We start from the raw sequence: 22,191 nt of genomic DNA, 5'->3' as shown, positions 1-22,191 counted from the left end.
GGTTGAGCGTCCGACTTAGGGTCAGGTCATGACCTCACTGTTCGTGGGTTCGAGCCCCACGTCAGGCTCTGTGCTGACAGCTTGCTCAGAGCCTGGAGGCTGCTTCGGATTCTGTGTCTCGTTCTCTCTCTGCCCCTCTCCGGCTCGTGCTGTCTCTTTCTGCCTCTCAAAGATAAATAAATGTTAAAAAAAAAAAAAAAGAGTATAGGCTCTCAAACCGCCTGAGTTTGAATGGGCTCTGCTGTTTACGGCCGTGGGTTAAACGAGATGGCATATAGCAGGCGATTAGCACAGTGCCTGGCTTACGCCGGATTGAGCGCTTGCTGGACGTTGGCCATTATTATTTGGGTCAGAGCAGGCAGACCCATGTTATGGAGAGCCTAGAATGCCAACAGCAGGAGTTTGTGAACTTGGGCACAGGAGCTACTATGTGTGTTTGGTGACATGATGACAAAACCTCTTCCCTCTGACCTCTTGCCAACTCTGGATGCCTTCTCCAGCCACCGTGGTATCCTTCCTTAGAAACCCTGAGGTGGGTGAGCCCCGGATAGCAGTGACTTTTGTCTCTGGAGATTGAGCAGTGGATGGAGAGGAGACAGACTCCTAGGATATTCTGTAGCGGCAGGAGCCAGGTTTGGCATTTTTTTTCAGGACTTCCCCGGGGCCGGGTCATCCGCAGTCCTGAGGCTCAGCGCTGTGCCTGCCTCGTGCTAGGCACTCAGGAAACATCTGGACAAAATAGAACTGAGTACTCGCCCAGGGTCCCCTGCCCTGGGGCATAGGTGAGGGCCTTCTAGAAACATCAGGGATGGGGTCTGACAAAAGGGCAAGGAGTTAGTGAAGGAAGAGTGAGATCGGGATGAGTATATTCTGCTGTGCCCTGCCCCACCCCCCCATGCCTTTCCTAGCCCCACCACGCCAAGCCCTTACGATCAGAAAGGACCTACTCTCCTGATTGAAAAAGGCATGGTGTCCAGCTGTATCCGGCAGATAAGTTTCTGCTTTGTTCCATAGCACTGACAGGACCCCCTCAACAATCCATTGTAGTCGAGGGTTGATCAGGAAGTTCTCAGTCGGCTCAGCCAGGAAGCTAGATCTAACTCTGTCCCCCTTCACGAGAAAGCTTTTATGTGAAAAGAAAGCTTTTTCCCCTCCGTGGAGAAAAGGAGGGTCGGATTCTGTCCTCATAACCACCCTTCGTGTACTGAGGAAGTGATATCTTGGTATTCAACTGGGGTATTTGGATTGCAAATTTAAAAAATACATGTGTATATATATATGTATATATATATACACATATATATATACACATTTTTATTTATTTATTTATTTTTTTAATTTTTTTTTTTCCAACGTTTTTTATTTATTTTTGGGACAGAGAGAGACAGAGCATGAACGGGGGAGGGGCAGAGAGAGAGGGAGACACAGAATCGGAAACAGGCTCCAGGCTCCGAGCCATCAGCCCAGAGCCCGATGCGGGGCTCGAACTCACGGACCGCGAGATCGTGACCTGGCTGAAGTCGGACGCTTAACCGACTGCACCACCCAGGCGCCCCTATATACACATTTTTAAAAATTTTTCAATGTTTATCTTTGAAAGAGACAGTGTGAGTGGGGGAGGGGGCAGAGAGAGGAGACACAGCATCCGAAGCAGGCTCCAGGCTCTGAGCTGTCGGCACAGAGCCCGACGTGGGGCTCAAACTCGCGAACCACGAGATCGAGACCTGAGCCAGAGATGGAGGCCCAACCGACTGAGCCACCCAGGCGCCCCTAGGGGTTTGTATTTCCACGAAAGACTCCGTTATGTCTGGGGATTCTCCGAAGTGAAGGTTTGGTGGCTTCAGCCGGCATACGGAGCCGCACTTGCAAACCTCTCCCTCCGTGCGCGCTCTGGGTTCCACCCCCTGCTCCCTGGCCCCACGGTGGATCCACTAGCTGCAAATCAGGGTCCTTTATGCTGCCATGAAGAGTGTCTCCCCCCGCCCCAGCCGGTGTTGATGCTCTCTCATTAGAGGCAGCAAGTGCTGTGATAGTGGATTGTGGTTGGAAAGGTCGTGTGTAATGTTTCTAACTGGTTTAGCCTAGTGGCCCGTGGGCATCGATGGTATGCATCCCCGTTTTGCAGACGCGCAGTTGGAGGCATGAAGGAGTGGGGCCCGTTCGTTCCGCCGGGTGGGCGCTCGGGCAGGCGGGTCTGCCCTCATCGCAGACCCCTGCCGCCTCTGCTCTCTCACCTTGCCCCGCGTGTGCTTCTCTGCCCAGGCCCTAGCGGCCTTGAAAGTTTCCCTCGCCTCCCAGTGTAGAGAAGGAAACCGTAAACTTACGCCCGCCCACTCCGTGAAGGGTAGGCCACGTTCTCGGGTCAAGTGAAAGACGAAGCCCTTGAAAAGCAGATGCTCCGACCCACCTTCCCCGCCTGCTGCCAGCCTCTGGCAGCTGCCCCAGCGCTTTCCAGGCCATGAGAAATTTCGTCTCGGTGACACTCCTGGCTGACTGGCCTCCGTTCTTTTTCCTCCACCCCGGAAATCAGAACCAATGATCAGAAGTCTTACAGCATGGCGCCACTCATATCGTCTCATTCATTTTGTTGTTTGAACCACTTTTCACTCCCCAACCTCCCATGGGCTGCTGTCTCTTGCTTCTGACCTCTCCCCACTCCAGCTTTCCATCGGCTGAAGACCTTTGTCCCGTTCTTCCACACGGCCTTCCGCAAGCCTCCCTAATCGGTTAGGGTAGTGGCCGCCTGTCCACACCCTCCCATTCTCTGAATATGCTGTGTGCCCCTCATTCTCTGCTCCCTGCGCCCACAGGCCCGCTCCCTCCCCGGCACTGCATGTGATAGATTTGATTAATGTCTTATGTACTGAGTCGCGGTTTGCTTTGTGCCATGATGGATTCCTAAAGATTGTGAGAAAATGGGATTTTGGTGAAGTAGATAATTTAAAATATGGGCAAGAGGGCCGAGTTTGGCAAAGCTTCCTTTCGTAGTATGATTAATACCCCTTAGGTCATCCAGTGCCGAGCCGGGTTTTATAAACCACGTTCCTTCCAATCAGGGATTAACCTGTTAGTGGATTTCTTTCGAGTGTCTCCGGATGCCCGTTTGAGGTGGCTGGGCTGGACCGGGCAGGAAGGCGGAGTGCCCGACTCAGTGTAACGTCTGGGCGGGTGCTGTTGTTGTGGGTGCTGATGTACACAACTGTGCCTCTTTCTAGTAGTACAAGTTTTGCAAAGGCAAAGACCGTGTCTTTTCTGCATATACTCCGGGCGTTTCATAAACAGATGTCAAGTAGCCTATCTGGAAGTGACTCACCAGGTTCGGAGAACACCCAAGGCCCCAGGTGACTCCGTGGGTCACAGCGTAACCGGCTCCTGGAGCCATCTGGGGTGACAAGGAGACGCAAACACATGCAACAGGCCAGAAATAGTCTAGGCGGGGCTCGACCCCCGCCACCCCTGGGAATAGCCAGCTTTTTGGACGGTTAGGTCTCTGCTTCTTTTTTTTTTTTTTTTTTTTTTTTAATTTTTTTAATGTTTATTTATTTCTGAGACAGAGACAGAGCATGAACGGGGGAGGGGCAGATAGAGAGGGAGACACAGAATCGGAAGCAGGCTCCAGGCTCTGAGCCGTCAGCCCAGAGCCCGACGCAGGGCTCGAACTCACGGACCACGAGATCGTGACCTGAGCTGAAGTCAGACGCTTAACCGACTGAGCCACCCAGGCGCCCCAGGTCTCTGCTTCTTAACAGCTTCCCAGTTCTCCAGGAGCCCACACGTCCCATAATTGTCGCGGAGGCCCGGGGTGCTCAGCTCCCACCTTCCCACACCTCGCCCCACCACCCCACCTTTAGCAAGAGGAAAAGGCTGCCTTTTTCTCTTGCTAATCTCTCTTTTTGTTAGATTGGGCTTTTATTTAAAAAAAGATTTTTTTTTTTCATTCCTTTAGCTCTTGCTGAAAATCAGCTCGGGCAGAGTGGTTGTGCTCAGTGCAGGCTAATGGCTTGGCACCCCTCCAAGCAGCCGGGTGTGTTGGCTTTCACTTGTGGGTGGTCGTCGACAAGCGTGATGTCTTCTCTCTGTGACTCTCGAGGGTGCCCTCTTCTCGCGGGCTCGGCTGTTCGCACTTGGCTGGCTTGCCTTGTCGTCTGCAATCACAGCTTTTATGGTGCACCCCGGGGCCAGTCTGGTCGCCTCGACAGGGCTCAGATCCGATCGATACCAAAGTCCACTCCGCCTCCAGGCCAGTTGCCCCGTTTGGTGTTATTGTAGGTTATTTTGTGCTGTTTCGGTTTAGAGATCAAACACTGGCCCAAGGTCCACCGAGACTCACCAGTCTGGAGACGGGGGTGGCCTGGAGAACTCTCAGGTCGCTAGAAATGTGTGTGTGTTGGGTGGGCGATCTTATCTGCTGGCACATGTCCCATCTACTGTTTCTTCAGAGCGTCTCAGTCTACAGCAAAGGATGGGGTTGAAATTCCGGCATCACCTGCTGGTGGCCTTGGAGACTCCGATGAGGAACTTCACTTTCTCCCTCACTTTCTCCTCCTCCTGTAGAAGGGGGGATAAGAATAACTGCATTCAGGGTGGACGTAAAGATTGAGTGGGAAATTCCACACGACATCTCCTAGGACCAACTCGGGGAGTGGAAGCTCTAAGTCATAATAAAGTATCAGGGTTCCATTTTCAACACAGTAGCCATGTTGCCCCTTCCTGAGCCCTGAGTAGGCAGCTGAAGGACTCTGGACTGAGAGCTTGAACGTGGTCTTCTCTTATTAAAATCTCTGCCTTCCTCTTAAGGAACGTTAGCTGGTTTGTTTGCGCTTTCTTACCCATGGTACCCATGGTAAACGGGGGAATAATACGTTTACTCCCTTGACCACCATCCTGGGCGCGCTGCAGGGATCATTTAGTTCAAGCAGCTCTGTCCCTTGCTACTTGTTAGCTTGGCTTCTTGGTTGCCCTTGTATGTTTCTTCCTTTTTCTAATATATACTTTTAAAGTTTATTTATTTGTTTTGAGAGAGAGAGTGAAAGAGAGGGAGGACATGAGCAGGGGAGGGGCGGAGAAGAGAGAGAGAGAGAGAGAGAGAGAGAGAGAGAGAGAGAGAGAGAGAGATCCCAAGCAGGCTTCGCGCTGTCGGCGCAGAGCCCGACATGGGGCTCGAACTCGTGAACAGTGAGATCGTGACCTGAGCCAAAACCAAGAGCCGGATGCTTGACTGACTGTGTCATGCACGTGCCCCGCCATTGTATGTTTGTCTGTGATGCTTCTTTTTGGCTGCTTCCCCACGTGGCAGGAAGGGAGACTGAGGAAAACAGGAAGCAGAGGCTGCGCACAGGGGCTGGCCACGGACGGTGCAGGCTCCCACAGTCCTCTGGGAGCAGCAGTAGCCAGACAAGCCCGGGCCCCTGGACAGTGGCACGCCTCAGGGCTCAAGCTCTCTGCAGGCTGTCGCCTTCCAACTGCTGTCACCTCCCCAACGGGCCTGTGCCTCCGGCCGCCTCACTCTTCTGAGCAGAACCGCCGGCAGCCACAGATGATCCAGATGCTGGGGTGAGGCCAGGGTTCGTGCAGGCCGGGTCCAGCCAGCCCCCTGGGTGCTCCCGGGCAGGGGCTGGTGCAGACCTCTGATCTGTGCTGAGCGGACCGTCAGCTGACGCGGAGAGTGGGTCTCCCAGCCAGACTCGTCCCCCGCGCGCCACTTGTCTGTTGGCCTCTCGCAGGGGCTCCGGGGGTGCCAGCGTGCAGTGAAAAATGCCTCTCATCCCCATTTGTTCTTCCACAGCTCCTTCCCTGTCCCTGTGCAGTTCACAATTAGCATTTCTGATGCTTCCGAGTGAATGCAGGACAGATGTTCGCACAGGTGCTGCACTCCTCGTTGGGTAAACAGTGGGGCTTGCAGACTGTGTGTGTGTGTGTGTGTGTGTGTGTGTGTGAAGCGAGGGGCCTTTGACGTGTGCACAGACCTTACAACATTTCTTTTCAAGGCACCTGAAGCACTTTGTGCATGGTAGGTGCTCAGTAAGTACTTTTCGGTGAGTGATCCGTTCCGGCGAAAGCCCTTCGTTTCAATGAAGCCAGTGACACAGGGGCAGGGAGTAGAATTGCAAGCCGAGTCTTGAAGTTCACAGGCGGAGGAAGGAGAAATGCCATCCCCCCTCACCAAGAGATTACCTGCGGGCGTCCGGCAGCCACAGTTCTCTCTCTGCCTTGGCAGGAGCGGTGGCGGGGGATGTGCAGGAGTCGCGAGACCAGGGTGGTGAGGAGCCTTGGACGGTGGAAGTGAGCTTGGTGCCTCCTGGCCAGGCACCTGCCCTACACAGGTGCGCTCACTGTGCTCCCCTGGGAGAGCGAACTTGCAATTTCGCCGTGCACTGGTTTGTAGACGGGGTTATGGTGCTGCCCAAGACAACCGCTTCCCCGCGGACTTCTGGTTGGTGCACCTGGTCAGAGTGCTTCCCTTTGGAACCGGGGGGCTCGGGTCCCGTCTCCCTAATGTGGCGGACAGCCTGTGTCAGCCTCAGGATCCCTGCACCCTCTGCGGTCTCCCGGACACGCCCTGCTGTTTGCTTCTCTGAGCTTTATGCATGACCTTTCCTGTTTCTGGAGTGTTCCCCTCACCACACCCCCATCCACCTTGGGAACCTCCTTCATCCTTCATCCTTCAGAAGTGGCCCAGACACCACCCCTGAATCCCCCCGCCCCTGCCTCTGCCCACTAGCCCCCGTGGAAGGTAGCTGTGACATCCTTTTCTAGGCTGTTGTAAGTAAGAAATGGCTTTATTGCACAGGATCGCTTTCCTTCTTTTGCCTCCTGATTGTGGGCCTCGTGAGGACAAAGTACAGGGTTTGACTTTTTCGAATCCAACGCCTGGCACCATGCCTGGTATACAGTAGGTGCTGCATAAATGTGTCCTTCGATTAAACCATAGTCGTTTGTGTCAAGAAGGCCAGCCTTTTAAGGTTTCACCCTCCCTCGTTCTCCCCCAAATTGCGACATGAAGTATTAAGCCTGGAGAGTTGCGGTCAAGGTCGTGTTTGCAACCTCAGGATGCCAGGGGCCCTGTGTAGCCAGTTGAGTGAGGGTGGGCACCTGGGGCGGTGATCACTACCCTAAAGTATTAAGAGGCACTCAGTTTCCCAGCCACTGCTCTCAACCCTCTAGCCATTTCCCCTGCCAGTTCAAGGCCCTTCTGTGCTGAGCTCATGTATTACAGGGAATCCCTTAGGTCCCTGTCAGCTGGCCGGAAACAAAGTTAGAGGTGGCACAGGGCATTACCCTGGCCTCTTCCAAACCAGGGTCTCTCCTTCTAGAATAGTGCATGACCCATAGTACTGGCCTAGTTGAGCCTTTTGTTTTCCCTTTCCTCCTCTGGCCTGAGCCTTTGGCAGGACGGGTTTCGGGCTTGAGGCCAGTGATTCAACTAGGCTGGCTCTGTGCCAGCTCTTGCCTTTCCGGAGTCGGTCTATCTGCCCGGGGCCCTGCCCGGGTTTGCAGTCCCGACTAGCGTGCGCTGCAACACGGGTCTGCCTCCCCACGCCATCTTGCAGCCAGTCAGCAGAAAGGGAAGGCCTGAGCAAAGGAGATGTGCACTCTGCTTTCTTGCAGCATCGGGCCTTTTGCTCGATTTTTATCTGGGGGGCTTTGAAGAGCCAGCCAGCGCAGAAGCCGGGTGGCAGCGCTGCGCCCGGAAAACTCATCAGTGTCACTCTGGTTTATTTTCCTCTTCGAGCTTTTTCCCATGGAGTGGGGCTCTCAGCGACAACTGGCGAACGGTCGGGCGATTGCTCGTTGTTCATTCTGGCGGGCACCGGTTTCCGGAGGGCTCTGGGTGCTCTGTGGGTATTCACATTTGTCTCTGTGATGCCCGGAGCTCGGTTGGCCCCAGTCCCAGCTAATGGCTGAAGAAACTGAGGCTCCGGGGACTCCGATGGCGAACCGGGGGAGGGGAGGGGCACCGTCGGGAGTGAACCTGGGTGTTTTATCTCGAAGAGGATGCGGGCGGTGTGTGTGTTTGAGAATGGGCGAGGTTGTGGACATGTAAGAGGAGGGGGGACAGGAGCAAGGATTGAATGGGGCTGGAGTCCCTCCCCCGTATAAACCTGCCCGGAAGCGGTCACGGCCTGGCATCCTCTCCCGTCCAGGAGCTCAGAGGCGACCTCTTTGTCTAGGCCCCAGAGGAAGGTCGCAGTGGCTTTACCCCGCCTGTGCCGACCCTGCCCTTGCTGGGTGGGGGTTGGGACATAGAAGCCCTCCCCTCCTGCGGGCTCCTTCCGTCTCCTCCCTGGTGCAGCTTTATGGCGGCATATGGAAACTGTTTCTATTTACCCGGCACCACCAGGATGCTGCCGCACGCTGTGCTCCAGCGAACGGAAACCTTGGATTCCCCGCAGGGTCATTTCAGAGGCTGCATGCAAAGCAGCCAGCTGTTTTGCAGGGAGCGTCTGGGCCCTGTTACATCAGCGTGGAGGAAGCGTTACCATCTGTGCAAACAGGTCATATCCTCGCTTGTCGGCCTGTCCTCTGTATGGGGAACTTCTCTCCTACTTGGAGTCAGTTTTTTGTTACTGGTGTTTCGTATCCTAATGCCTGCCCGTTGGGCCTTTTCTTTCAGCTCCTTCCCCTCCTCCTGCCAGTGATTTTCTGTTCACCTCCCTGGGGCTGATTGCCAGGGTTCGGGGAGGGTAGTTAAGGGTCAGGTGTTGCATAAATCTTCCGTGGCTGAGGTCTGCTGGCCTGAAGAGGCTGCCGCCCGCCCGCCCGCCTGGTTTCCTCATGAGAGCTCTCTGCCCGGGGCAGCAGAAGTGTGGGACGAAATGTTTCCCTTCGGGGAACTTTCCCCGGAGGCACAGAATGGGACCTTCTTGGTTTTGCCAAGAATGTTCCTGGCCAGCTTCCTCCGGCCCTTCTAAAAACCTCCTGGGGGCCAACGGAGAAGCTGGCTTGCTGGGAGGGCCTAGGCAGGGTGGAGGCTCCTCCCATCCTCCTGCACCTGCTGCGTGTCTTTCCCCTTCTTCCCTCCCGCTTCCAGCCCAGCCGCCTCCCAGGAAAGCAGACATGCAGAGGCGAGGGCCAGCCACCGCCTTCCTGGAGGAGGTGGTAGAGGGCCAGATCCCCGACAGCCCCGTGGTGAGGTCATCTCGTCTCCACCAGCTGGGCCCTTTCGGTATGCTTTGACCTTGCCTTTCCAGCTCCCCTGGAAGAGCCCACCGTGCTCCGGGTGAGGCCAGTGCCCAAGACTGAGGTCTCACGTGTTGATTCTCGTGAGGTCTCTAATAATCCTCCATGTGAGAGGCCATCCCGGCCCCCGGGATTGGGCTGGACCTGGGGTGTTGTGGTGAGAGGCCCCCTGACTGCTTTGTTATCCAGCACTCTCCTCGTGCAGAGGGCGCTCACGGGAGCACCAGCCATTCACCTGGAGGCCTGGGGGGCAGATTCGGCCTGGGTGGGCAGGAGTAGGTGGCCAGGGCAGCTGGCTGCTTACAGCCACGGGGGCCTGAGGCTCCCCAGGGAGGCGATCCGCGGCAGACCCAGCGGGCACGATGCGTAGGCTTTAACCAGGACGTGGGAACACGTTATCCCTGGCACTTCGTGCCCCGGTGACTAGTCAGGGCAACTAGGAGTCCCTGTACTACCTCTCACTTCCCGGTTTCCTAAGGAAGCCCACTGGGGTGTCTGTTCCCCAGCAAGCAGGGCCTTGTGCCCCCAGATACCCCACTGTCGGAACTATAGGCCCACAGTCTGTGTCCCCGGGCTTGGCTGCCTCCTCGACTCTGTCGCTGGTCACGTGCCCCCTGCACCCCTGCCTTCCTCTCCTTTATGGACTATAATTGTCCTGCCGCTCTCGGAAGCTGCTGAGCCTTTGAGCATGCCTTATGCTGCAGCAATAAAGCACTTGGGATTTGGAGCATTTCCATTGCCCCTGTGTGGCCACTTTTCCAACCTAGGAAGTGGGAAGCAGCATTTGGAGGCAGGGAATTAGGACCCACGTGGTGCCCCAGCACCCCGCCCCCGCCCCCCGCCCTCATTTGCTGTGCGGTGCACTGAAAATCCCTCTGGACTTGGCCTCAGGGCCGCCCCCTCTGCGTGAGGGCTGCTTATAAACTGAACAGGAGAAGCCAGAGGCTCCCTGCCTTCCATTTGCGCCCTTTCTGTAATCTCTAGTATAATCTCTAAATGTGCTGCCCAGCCCTTGGAGCCAGGTGTGAAGGGGGCTCCGTGAAATCCCCCATGGCTTTCTTGAAAAGCCCTGCAGCCCCGAGGGCCTTTCAGCCCTCCCCGAGTATAAGCGCCACAAACAAGCTGTGGGGCTTTGCCTTTGGGGACCTAGTAAGCAAGCCAAGTTCTCTGTGTTGCGCAAGCACCAGGTTGAATGGTTAGAACAAAGTCCGCCCTGGAGGAGAGACTTCTTTCTTGGCTCTGCTAGTCCCATTTTTCCCTTTCTTTCTAAGGTTCTGCCCTGAATTACTCATACAAAATAGTGACTCTCCAGCAAAGTCTTAAAAGAATGATTTTTAGAAAACACGAGAGATCAAGTTGGTGCCCCTTAACACCCTCAGGCACCCCCAGTGCCCTCCTGAGGGAGCTTACTCTGTGCATTCCTCCTGGGCCCTGCCCTCCAGCCACTGGCCTGGGACCCCGCTTCCTGGAATCTTCAAGGAAAAGCATCATTTCACTTCACTTCGGATATGTTTGTTGAGCACTCCTACATCATGCCCAGCACTGTCCTGGGCTCTGGGGACGCCACAAGACAAAAGTCCCTGTCTTCGTGGAGCTGCCATTCCAGGCAGGGAAACAGGCACTAAGCAGGCCAACAAGTAAATAAATGCCCTGCCGGGTGGCGATGCAGCCCCAGGAGGAAGCCCAGAGCAGCATGAGGACGGGGGGGGGGGGGGGTGCCAGTGATGTGACTTCCAAAGATGCGAGAAGCCCGGGGAGGACAGAGGGAACAGGCAGTGCAAAGGTCCTTAGGAGCGAGAGGGTGGGTGGGGTGAGAGATCTCGATCTCGTAGGCCATTTTCCTTCATTTATTTATGTTTTTAAGTTTATTTTTTGAGAGAGAGAAGCGTGAGCAAGGGGCAGAGGGGGAGAGAGAATCCCAAGCAGGCTCCGCACTGTCAGCACAGGGCTCACCTCGGGGTTTGAACCCACAAACCATGAGATCGTGACTTGAGCCAAAATCCAGGGTCAGATGCTTAACTAACTGAGCCACCCATGGCCTCATAGGCCGTTTTAATCCAGGGAAGGACTTCAGCGTTTTCTCGGGAGCTGGCTGCTGTGGTCTATTTGGGGCAGAGAAGGGATACCATCTGGTTTAGGTTTTTAAAGGATTATTGTTATACTGAACTATAAAGTTTACTTAAAATACACACACACACACACACACACACACACACACACACACACACAGAGGACTTCTTCGGTGTAGAGACTAGACAGGGGCAGGGTGGGAAGTAGGGAGCCCAGTCAGCAGAAGAGGTTGTGCTTCCCCGGGAAAGAGGTGGTTCGGGCCATGGCAGGGGGTGGCAGGGGGTAAGCTGTGGGATCTCATGGTCCAGGCACAGCCAGTGTCTGGGGGTCATTCAGCAGAATGAATGAAGGGCATATGAGGGGTGAACCTCCTGACTCCCGAGGAGCCTCCTGCCCTGGGATTCTTATGGGTATGGCTGCTCCGTTCAGCACGTTAGATCCAGGAAAATATTCTCCTGTTACCCCCTACCAAGACCCTCTGCCTGTCCGTCAGTCACTCCCGGCCCCCCTGGGCATCCTAAGAGCTCCGGCCCACGGGAATGGCGGTCTGTGCGAGGCCCAGTGCTTCTCTTTTTTTTTTTTTTTTCAACATTTTTTATTTATTTTTGGGACAGAGAGAGACAGAGCATGAACGGGGGAGGGGCAGAGAGAGAGGGAGACACAGAATCGGAAACAGGCTCCAGGCTCCGAGCCATCAGCCCAGAGCCTGACGCGGGGCTCGAACTCACGGACCGCGAGATCGTGACCTGGCTGAAGTCGGACGCTTAACCGACTGCGCCACCCAGGCGCCCCCCAGTGCTTCTCTTTGATGGGTCTCACAGCCGTGTGCCCAGTGGGCACGGAGCCACCCGCCACTTGTCTCTGGTGAAGGATGAGTGACCAGCGTTTGTGTTGAGGAAGGCTCTAGATGAGCCGGGAAAGCCCAAGTGCTCGACTTGGCTCTCCCACCCCGTCCCTGGCTCCCCAGTTGCCCACCTCTGAAAGGTGGGCATTGAATTAAGTGGTCTCTGCCATCCATTCCAGACCTGACAGTCATTCTTTCTGAGATTAGCAACAGAAAGTATCCAAAAATCTGTGCTGGGAAACCCCACAGCAATCCTCCTCAAACTCACTTCCGTTCGTTGCCTTGTCCGTAAAATGGGGACAGTAATGGCAGGTCGTGAGGATGAAGTTAATATGTATGTGAGGTGTTCAGAAGGGCGCCTGGCACAGGGAACCCGCTCTGGACGTGCCTAAGTTTGTTATTTGGGCAGAAGCGGAGTTGCTGAGCCCTGGGCTATGTAGGTCCGTGGGGCTGCAGTTCATCAGGGGAGGGGCAGGAATCTGGGTGCTAAGAGACGCTGTGACCCCATCCATGCAGCCAGGCGGTATTTGTGGAAGGCTGCTGGTAACCAGCCAGGTCCAGGCGGCTGGGCTCTGCCTCACGGGAAGCTCATGAATTTGAGTTGTTTTTAAGGCCACCTGCCCCTACCTGCCTGTGCCCTCGGAGTGTCTATGTACCTGTGAATACATAGATGCTGGGAATCGCGAGGGCAGCTAGTCCAAATCTCCACTCGCCGGAGGAACCTCCTTTCTGTTGAAACATCCCCACGTTTGGGGTGGGATGGCTGTGGAACCTCTTGTCGGGGCCCCGTGGTGATGGGGCACTTGCTGCCTCCGGGGCCATCCAGGTACCTCCAGTCCCCGCCCAGCGCCCAGCACCGCCCTCCGCCCCTGGGGACGCCCATCAAACAGACGGGTGGATGAACCACGCAGTTGTTGATTTAAAATAATTTTACTCAAGGGGGCGCTCAGTTGGTTGGGCATCCGACTCTTGATTTCCACTCAGGTCACGATCTCACAGTTTGTGGGAGTCGAGCCCCGAGTCGGGCTCTGCGCTGGCACCCCAGAGCCTGCCGGGCTCTCTCTCTGCCCCTCCCCACTGGCGCGCCAGTGCACGCACGCACGTGCTCTCTCTCTCTCTCTCTCTCAAAAAACCTTTTTTTTTTTTTTACTAAACTATTTCCAAGTTACAGATCCTATTTGGGATAAAATAACAGCGATGTACCCAGCTGCAATAGAGCCTAGCATTTATTAACTTACTTTAGCAAATCAAGCATGACAGTTAAAGACCCCCCCCTGCCCAGGGCGTCATTGGGCAACCTGTTTGGCAGAAAGGCCCTCCCTGTGGCCTTCCCTCCCCGGTCTTTGTTCTGCCCTTCGCAGCCCTGTGGCGTGTCTCCTGTCACACACCGGGCAGCCCAGTGGGATCTGTGGCCGAGGAGCGTGTGTCTTACCAGCGGTCCCTGTGGATTTCAGAGACCGGAGGGGGGCTGTTTGCAGCATCGAGGGGAAAATGGCAGCCAAGGCAGGATGCTTCGGGATGCCGCAGGGCACCCGCTCCCAGGCAAAACCCGCCGGCGTGGGTGTGAGTGAGGTGCCTGCGCTGGGGGACGCTGTGGCAGTTTCCAAACGCGGACTGGTCACAGCAGTGTGCAGTGTAAGTGTGAGGGCCAAAGGGGAGAGACTGAGGCGGGCCAGGCGCCTTCCCCCACCAGAAATGGGCTAAGGGAGCTCCCGGCTGGGCGGAGGAAGCTGGACCCATCTGCTGAGACCCCCGAGAGAGAGGAAGGGCTGGGGAGGCTCGCACAGGGGGCCTCCGAGGCGGGGATTCACGCAGATGCCAGAGTCTTGCACCGGCTGGGGGAGTGGCGCTAATGTCCGCTGCCATCTGTGCGAGCTCGTCGCCGCCCACCCCGCACCGGCCCCGTCACTCGTTTCACCTAGGACTGCCGTGTTGCGGGCACAGGCTCCTGCCGTGGCACGTGAAGGTCGTGGACGACGGGCACGCAAGATCACAGCACCACTCAGCGGCCTGCCCGCAGCTTCTACGTGGGAGGCACGTGAGCGCGTCCGGGAAGGCGGTTTGACCTCCTTGCGTCTCCGCCTCGGGCTTAGTTCTTTCAGAAACAGACACTGGGATCGGAGGCGGGGAATGTCGGCACTGGGTAGAAGGACCAGAATGGTCAAGTGCACGCTGCGGCCAGATGTCCTACCTCCTGCTTGTACCTCCATCTAGTGAGGGAACCTGCTGCTGTAGTTTTCACCCTTGAGCGGCTTGAAGGGTACCGATTAGGAGCCAGTCACCTAGCTTGGCATCCCAGCCCTGCCCGCCACCCGCTGCTTGACCTCAGGAAGGTACCGAGCCTTCCTGCACCTTAGTTTCCTCAAGTCTGAGGTAGAACAGTAGTACCTCCTTCGTAGGATGGTTGTGAGAGTTAAACAGCTCAGTTGGCATAAAGTACTCAGACATGCGTCGGTTATCTGTCGCTGGAACCTAGTGCCTTAACAGCAGATATTCTCTTAAGATCTTCTGTGCAGCAGTCTGCAGCTTGGGCAGGGCCCGATGGAGGGGCTTATGTCTGAGCCACGCAGTGTCACTTTGGGCACTTGTCCGGGGCTCGGGGATCTGGTTTTGAGGTGGCTCATTCACCTGACTGGCAAGGTGGTGCAGGCTGTTGGCTGTGGGGGGGCTCAGCTGGGCTGGGGACAGGGGGCCTTGCTTCTCCTCCACGGGCCTCTCCACCAGCTGCATGGGCTTCCACACAACGTGGTGTTTGGGTTCCAGGAGCAAGGGTCCCAGTAGAAAAAGGAGGAAGCTTTTTTGTGACCTGGCCTCAGAAGCCACCAGCACTCTGTCCTCCATCGTACACCGGTCAAGGCAGTCACAGAGGCTCACCTGGTTTCAGGACAGACACAGGGGCGCCGCCCATCTGGGGAAGTGGCAAAGGTTCTGGAAGGGCACGTAAGATGAAAGATCGTGCTGTGGCTATATTTGGAGAATAAAACCTGCCACGGCATAGGTTCTGGCATGCAGTAAGCCTCAACAAATGCGTGCTGTCACTAGTTCAAAACCATTGGCAGCTGTCCTTCCTCCCAGACTCCTGTTTCTTAGAAGGTGGTAGTATAGCCCAGTGGTTAAATGCACCTGCTTTGCAGCCAGGCTACTCCGGGTCAAATCCCGACTCGGCCCCTTAGAGCTGTGTGACCTTGGGTGAGTTGCTTCACCTCCTCAGGCTGTAGAATTTATGATGATGAGATTGGGATTGTGTAAATTACATCAGCATGGAGCACGGAGCCTGCAAGAGTTGTCACTCATTACTTAGATGCCTCATTGGTGCAGTTCCTTCCAGAAAGATTGTCCTATTTACACATCCTAGCGATGGAGAGGAAGCTGGATCCAGAGTAAGTTTGTGAACTGGAAGTCCCTTGCACTTCCAGAACCCTGAAGGTTGGGAGGGGAGAGGGAAGTGTCCTGTTAAAGGTTTGCGCACTGTACATGAAGTGGCATATGATCACCTGAAAGTAGATTGCGGTAAATTAAAAATGTGTACTCTAAACCCTCAAGTGACCTCTGAGTGACAAAAGAAAGTCTTGCAGCTAAGCCAACAAAGGAGATAAAATGGAATCATAATAAATACTCAGTGATCCAAAAGAAGGCAGAAAAAGAGAACAAAGAACAGATGGGAGAACTATAAAAATAAATAGCAAAGATGATATATTTAAACCTAACTATATCGATAGTTACATTAAATGTGAGTAACCTAAATTCTCCAATTAAAAGGCAGAGATTTTCAGATGGGGGCGGGAGGTGGTGAAGCAAGACCAAACTGTATGCTGCCTACAAGAAACACAGTTTAGGAGCTCCTGGGTGGCTCAGTCGGTTAAGCTGCTGACTTTGGCTCAGGTCATGATCTCACAGTTCATGGGTTTGAGCCCCACATCAGGTTCTGCACTGTCAGCAAGAGCCTGCTTCAGATCCTCAGTCTCCCTCTCTCTCTGCCCCTCCCCTGCTGTCCCCCCCCCTCAAAAATAAATGAGCATTTTTAAAAGTTAAAAAAAAAAGAAACATGGTTTAAATATAAAGATGCTAAGAGATTAAAAGTAAACGAGTGGAGAAAGCCACACTAATCAGTCGTCAAAAGAAATAATCAAAAGCTGGAGTAAGTATATTAATAATAGATAAAGACTTGTGTATATTTAGAGAATATGTATGCGTATATACAAAAGAACTCTCAAAATTCAAAGATAGGAAAATAACCCAGTGAAGAAACAAGTAAAAGATTTGAAGATACTTCAGTGAAGACGTACATGTGGCCAACAGGCATATGGAAAGACACTCAATAATATTAGTCCTAATGCAAAGTGAAAGCATTGATATTAAGACCGTGCAATGCCATCACACAGTTTTTAGAATGGTCAGAAGTAAGAATGACTGAGCGTGTCAGGTGTGGGTGAGGGCATGGAGAGATCGGGACCCCCCTGCACTGCAGGTGGGAGTGTAAAATGGTACAGTCATTTTGGAAAGCAGGTTGGCAGTTTCTTAAAAAGTTAAACATACGACCTAGCTATTTCACCCCTAGGTATTTACCCACAAGAAGTGAAAACATGTGTCCCTACGAAGTCCTGCACATGAATGTCCATAGGAACTTCATTTGAAACAGCCCCAAACTGGAAGCAAGCTCAGTGCCCATCAACAGGTGTATGGATCAACCGCGATAGGTCCATACAAGGGAGTACCGCTTAGCAAAAAAAAAAAAAAAAAAATGGAATGAGCCATCCACACACCATACAACACGGATGAGTTTTGAATAATTATGCTGAGAGAGAGAAGCCAAACAAAAAAAGAATACGTGCTCCATGATTCCGTCGGTGTAAAATTCTAAGAGACGCAGATTCATCCAATAGTGACGGAACAGATCAGTGGTTGCCTGGGGATGATGGGCGGGGGCGGGCACGAAGGGGTGATGGATGTATAGTCTTGATGAAAGTGATGGTTCCACAAGTGTGTGCATGTATCCGAACATGTCAAATTGTGCATTTTTACTGTGTGTCCAATATATCTAAATAAAATGGTTTCTGAAAGTGCGTGGAGAAGAGCTTTGTTGGATCCAGCTGACCTTGGCTGGCAGTGCAAGGTCAGAAAGGACCAGTTATGACCCTGCAGCCCTAGGAACCCTACCGGTTTCCCGCCCTTTCCGATTGGCTTGTGAGTTTTACATATCTCCTTCCTGTCATCTCTGCCTATCTCCTTATCCAAACATATTTCATTCTTTATTTTCCTGTAGGTGGGTCAGTTTGAGTGTGAATTGTGGGCAACCGAACTCTTATCCTAGATGATAGTAAATCTCCCCAATTGGTGCCTTTGCTTACCATGTATCAGTAGACACACTTGAGGGTTTTGACAAACCCAATTCAGACAGGCTTAAATATAAAAGGATCTTTATGGGCTCAGATTTTGGAAACGCTAAGAGGTGGATATCAGGCACAGCTTGATCCCAGGGGTGCAGCTGATGTTATCCTTGTGATTCTTTTGTTCTCTCTCTCGGCTTCCTTTCTCAGGCAGGCTTTCCTCAGCTACCTCCAGCAACAGAGAAAGAGCCCCTCCTTCCTGGGTGGTCCAGGAAAAGATCCCAAGTTCAGCCCTCACTGGCTGGGCCTGGGACAGCACCCTCCCTGTACCAGTCCCTGGCCGGGGAGATGAGGCGCTTTTTATGTATGTCATCTGCCCGGGAGCCAGGGGTGGAGTCGGCCAGACGCAAAGAATGGGTGGAAAGTAGGGAGAGGATGTTCTCCAAAGGCAGGTGGGGATCAGTGTTACTGGAAGCAAAGAGGGCATGGGTGTCAGCAGGGAAAAGCAACAGAGGACCCGGCACCGGGGAACAAATCCGATTATTTTTATTTTTCAACGAAGTGGAACGTTAACATGCTTCCAAAAGTCAAAAGTGTACAAAAAGATCACTCACGCAAAGGGAGCGAACACTTCTACGCTGTTCCCCACTCCCCTTGTAAGTCACTGATTTCTGGGAGTCCTAATTTATCCTTCCTGTTTTCTTTATTTTGTAAAGAGAGATATCTGTATGTTTTCTTGTTTCCTCCCTTCTTTACACAAAAGATAGCATACTATATGTGCTCGTTTGCACTTGCCTTTTTCATTTAACAAGAGAATGAAAAACATTTCTAACTAGCCGTGCTAATTCTTGCTATTATCACACGGGATCCAGCGTTGACTTGTAGATAACGGGATATATGTGTGAGCGTACGAGCCTTTTCTTCTGGTGAATGGTGTCTTTATCCTTTTGAGCCTGGGTCGTGAGTGAATCACTCTCTTCTTCCCACGCAGATGGAGGCAGCTATGCCGTCCACGACTCCCGGGCCCCCAGCCTAGGCTCAGGGGGTGAGAGTCCCCCATCGAGTCCCACCGGACACAACTGGGAGATCAACTATCAAGAGGCAGCAATCTACCTCCAGGTGAGCGTCTCCGATCAGGATCTGTTCTCGGTGCCTGTTGGTCGAGTAGGGTACCCGGGCCTCTGCTACGTGCCCAGAAATTCAGTTCTGGCTCCTGTTCCTGTCCCTGCTCCCGTCTCAACTTTCAGTGAGGAGAGCCAACCCGATCGTGCCCAGACAGGGAGGCCAATGTGCGTGGGCTTTCCTGTGACTCCCAGTATGTGGCCCTGCCTGTCCCCAAGGTTCCCTGAGTCTGTCCGCTTGGCCTTCCCTGCCTCGCTCCCCATTCTCAGGCACTGACGGTCAGTTCTCGAGGGGGAGTTCTTGAAATAACATAATACTGTAGCAGGGGTTGGTCGGCCTGGTATGGGAACTTAGAGACAGATCTTTATTCCTTTCCTGCCTAATTTGCTGTTGCTTTCACATTTGCTATTTCTTCCTTGGCTCTTGTTTTTGTTTTTGTTTTTCCTCTTTTTTTCAATAAAAACAATACTTTCTTTATGGAAGTAATACATGCCCACTGCAGTAAGTTTAGGTACAAAGGGGATGTGGCAAAAACATTCACCTGAGTCACTGTCAACATTATTTAGGAATAAGGGGTGCCTGGGTGCCTCGGTCGGTTAAGCGTCCGACTCTGGATTTTGGCCCAGGTCATGATCTCACGTTTTGTGAGTTCGAGCCCTGTGTCGGGCTCTGTGCTGACAGCATGGAGCCTGCTTGGGATTCTCTATCCTTCTCTCTCTCTGCCCCATCCCACTCATGCTGTCTCTCTCTTTCAAAATAAATAAACTTAAAAAATTTTATTAAAAAAGAATAATACAGGGGTTTTCTGTGTTTTGTAAAGTAATTTTAAAGTCACGTGATATGTACAGTTGTATAATCTGCTTTTTTTATAGTGTGTGACAGAAGCTTTTTTCTTGTTTATTAAAATTCCTAGAAACAAATTTTAATGACTTTATATCTGATAAATGGATCCTAATTTATGTAAACTGTCCTGAAAAGGCTGGATATTTTCCCATCTTTTATACTTCCCTTATTATATATTATGCATTTCCCTATTATAAATTAAAATCCGAGGACAATCCATGCATCGAGCTATTTCTCTCTCTCTTTCTCTCTTTAAGATCCAGGATTATTTTATTAGGAAAGCCTCTAAGAAGTGGAATTTACCTGATGGAAGGAAGCAACATTTTTAGGGCCCTTGATGTACAGCGATCAAATATTGTCCAAAGGGGAGACTGCCTCTTAACCGCCTGTCTCACCGTCTGTAGCATTAGTCACTATAATCTTGCCATTCTTGTCACCGTAAAATGTCAGTTTCCTGTGTGCATTGAGTAAGCGTGTAGATGGGGAAGTGGAATTTTTCTTAAATTCATTTGAATAATAATTTTCCCTAATCTTTTTTCTTTGAAGCAGCTCTCACATTGCAAGTATGCATATGTGTGTGTGTGTGTGTGTGTGTGTTTTAAAGATTTCATTAAATTCGGATAGTCATTTCATAGTTGCTCAGCTCCCTTTATGCTTCTCTTGTTTTATGCAGCATCACATAAGCTGTGTTCCTCACCAGATACATTTTGGTTCAGGTGAAAACAATAGAAATGCTTCCGGGACATTTTGGCAAGCTCGGACATGCCTGTCGGTGATCTGGAAGGGTGCCGCAGGGTCACTCTGTGCACTGTCACCTTAAGGTTGAATAGACGCTATCTAAGCACAGGATGGATCAAAACACAGAGTTAGGATGGCTTGGGGGACTTGAGAAGTCTGGTAATTCCTTCACTCCTTAAGCAGGTGAGAACATCAGTAATGAAAATATCTGCCTTGAAGTGGGCACCTGCTGGTCAGTCTGACAACCCTCCAAGGTGGTCTGATCATCTCCCGTTCACTGACAAGCAGACAACACTCAGAGGGGCTAACGGAGCCCAAGGCCACACAGCTAATAAGTTACAGAGCGTGGATGTAAACCACGTCCAGCTCATCTCAAACAGTGCTTCTCTTCTGTACATTGTTGCTTTATTTCTTTACCTGGCCACGTGTATCCACTTGAAAATGGGCCCCCGTTGTGGAAAAAGAGGCCACAGAACCGCAAGTATAGTATGATAATTTTTACGTAACGTTTGTGCATCCAGACACACACACACACGGGTTCATATACGTATCTAGCAACATACACCTGTGTGTGCACGCACATGTGCATAGATCCCCATTCCCATCTGGAAAGTTGTTCATCCAACTCGTAAAGGTGATTATCTTTGGCTGACGGAATTTGTACTGCCTTGTAATCCCGTGTATTATTTGAATTATGTTTACCAACAACGCGTCTTTTTTTTTTTTTTTTTTTTTTTTAATAAAAATCCAAGCAGAACTCAGACGCCTCTGAACGGTAGTTCACGGCTGTTTCACGTGGGGTGGGTTTAGCTGGTGTCAGACGGTCTTTTTTTCCTGCTTTGCCGCTGAGCTGCGGCATGGCCCCTGAACCAGGCTGTGGGTACGCTCGGATAGTTGGCCCCTTGCTCCTCTGAAGATACCTGGGGCCTGTGGTTTCCTCTCTTCCCAAATTTTACCTGTTAACTCACTCACCCTCGGGAGCCGGGTGCTCTGTGGTCCTGGCACCTCGCAGTGAGGACATAAGGCCAGTGTTCTCCTTGGGGTTTGGATCAGAATCCAGTGATGTGAGTAGTATTTTCCTCTATCCTTGTTGGTGGAGACCTCATCTGCTCTCCTGGCAATTCCAAGTCCTGGAGGTAAAGCCTGAGCACCCCCACCCCCACCCCCCCTTGTTGGTGGTTCCCTCTAGCCAGACCTGGCTACTTATTGGAAGATGTTACCCAAGAATTGCATTTTTTAGTAATTCGAACCAGAAGCTTCCCGGGCCACCCTGTGTGCCCCCCCCCCCCCCCACCTCCCCGGCCATGGCGGTGGTGGTAAAAACCACAGCCCTGCACAGATCACAGGGCTACGAGTGAGGCTTGCCGGCTTGCCCTCTGTCTGCCTGCTGGGATGTTTGTTCCCTTTGTCTGGCCTGCCCCTGTCGAGTCTGTGGTTTGCCTTTATTTTTTGGTAATGAAGCTAGTGATGTCTCTGGCTTCAGGGAAGTGACTCGTTCAAAGCCACCCTGCAAACTGCAGCCGAGGTCAGAGCTCCCCACCTCCCAGCTACTGGGAAGTCCCAGGACGGGCTGGGGTCTGGAGAGGTGATCTCTTACAGGCGTGGATCATCCTCCCAAACATCCATTAAACACCTCCTGTGTGTGCCAGGCATCGTGCTGGGTGAGCACTGGACCGCATCCCCGGCCTTTCCTGCTGTCCTGACACAGGCTTGGTGAGCTGAAGCGGCCTCGGGGTGGCACGGAAGCCCACCAGGCCAGAGTGCTTTCCACGCTCTCCACGCACAGCGTGCCCCTCCCGGCCCAGAGCCGCTCTTCCTCCAGCCTGGCTGCCTCTTCCGCAGGAATCACTGTGGTGTGTTAGTTTCACCTCCCCGGAATAAGGGTTGTGAGGACGGAGAGGGTGGTCTCTTCCCAGAGGAGCCGAATAGCTGGAATAGTTGAAGGTCTGACCTCATTCCAAGACAGCTGGAGAGCTTCCAGAAGGGCTCTGGGTCAGGGGGCCTGGGTGTCCCTTCCTGCTCCACGACTTTCCCCTCCAGGAAGTGAAGCCCGTGGGAAGAGTCTAT

At 52.9% G+C, this 22,191-nt stretch overlaps 1 protein-coding gene across 4 annotated transcripts in view; it reads left to right on the top strand.

Annotated features, from left to right (window-relative positions):
* The window catches only part of TPCN1 (two pore segment channel 1), a 60,845-nt gene that overhangs the window by 13,554 nt on the left and 25,100 nt on the right, over positions 1 to 22,191 (top strand). For 2 of the 4 annotated variants that reach the window (XM_058691193.1, XM_058691192.1), the window contains exon 3: positions 18,413 to 18,540. In XM_058691193.1, coding sequence (XP_058547176.1) covers positions 18,413 to 18,540 — 128 coding nt within the window. Of the gene's footprint in view, positions 1 to 8,521; positions 9,167 to 18,412; positions 18,541 to 22,191 lie in introns of those variants that run through there. The other 2 variants (XM_058691194.1, XM_058691191.1) reach the window with 2 other exon arrangements.

Source organism: Neofelis nebulosa, chromosome 11 (genome assembly GCF_028018385.1).
Source record: "Neofelis nebulosa isolate mNeoNeb1 chromosome 11, mNeoNeb1.pri, whole genome shotgun sequence".
Lineage (NCBI taxonomy): Eukaryota > Metazoa > Chordata > Mammalia > Carnivora > Felidae > Neofelis > Neofelis nebulosa.
This window is presented reverse-complemented; position numbering and strand designations above follow the sequence as displayed.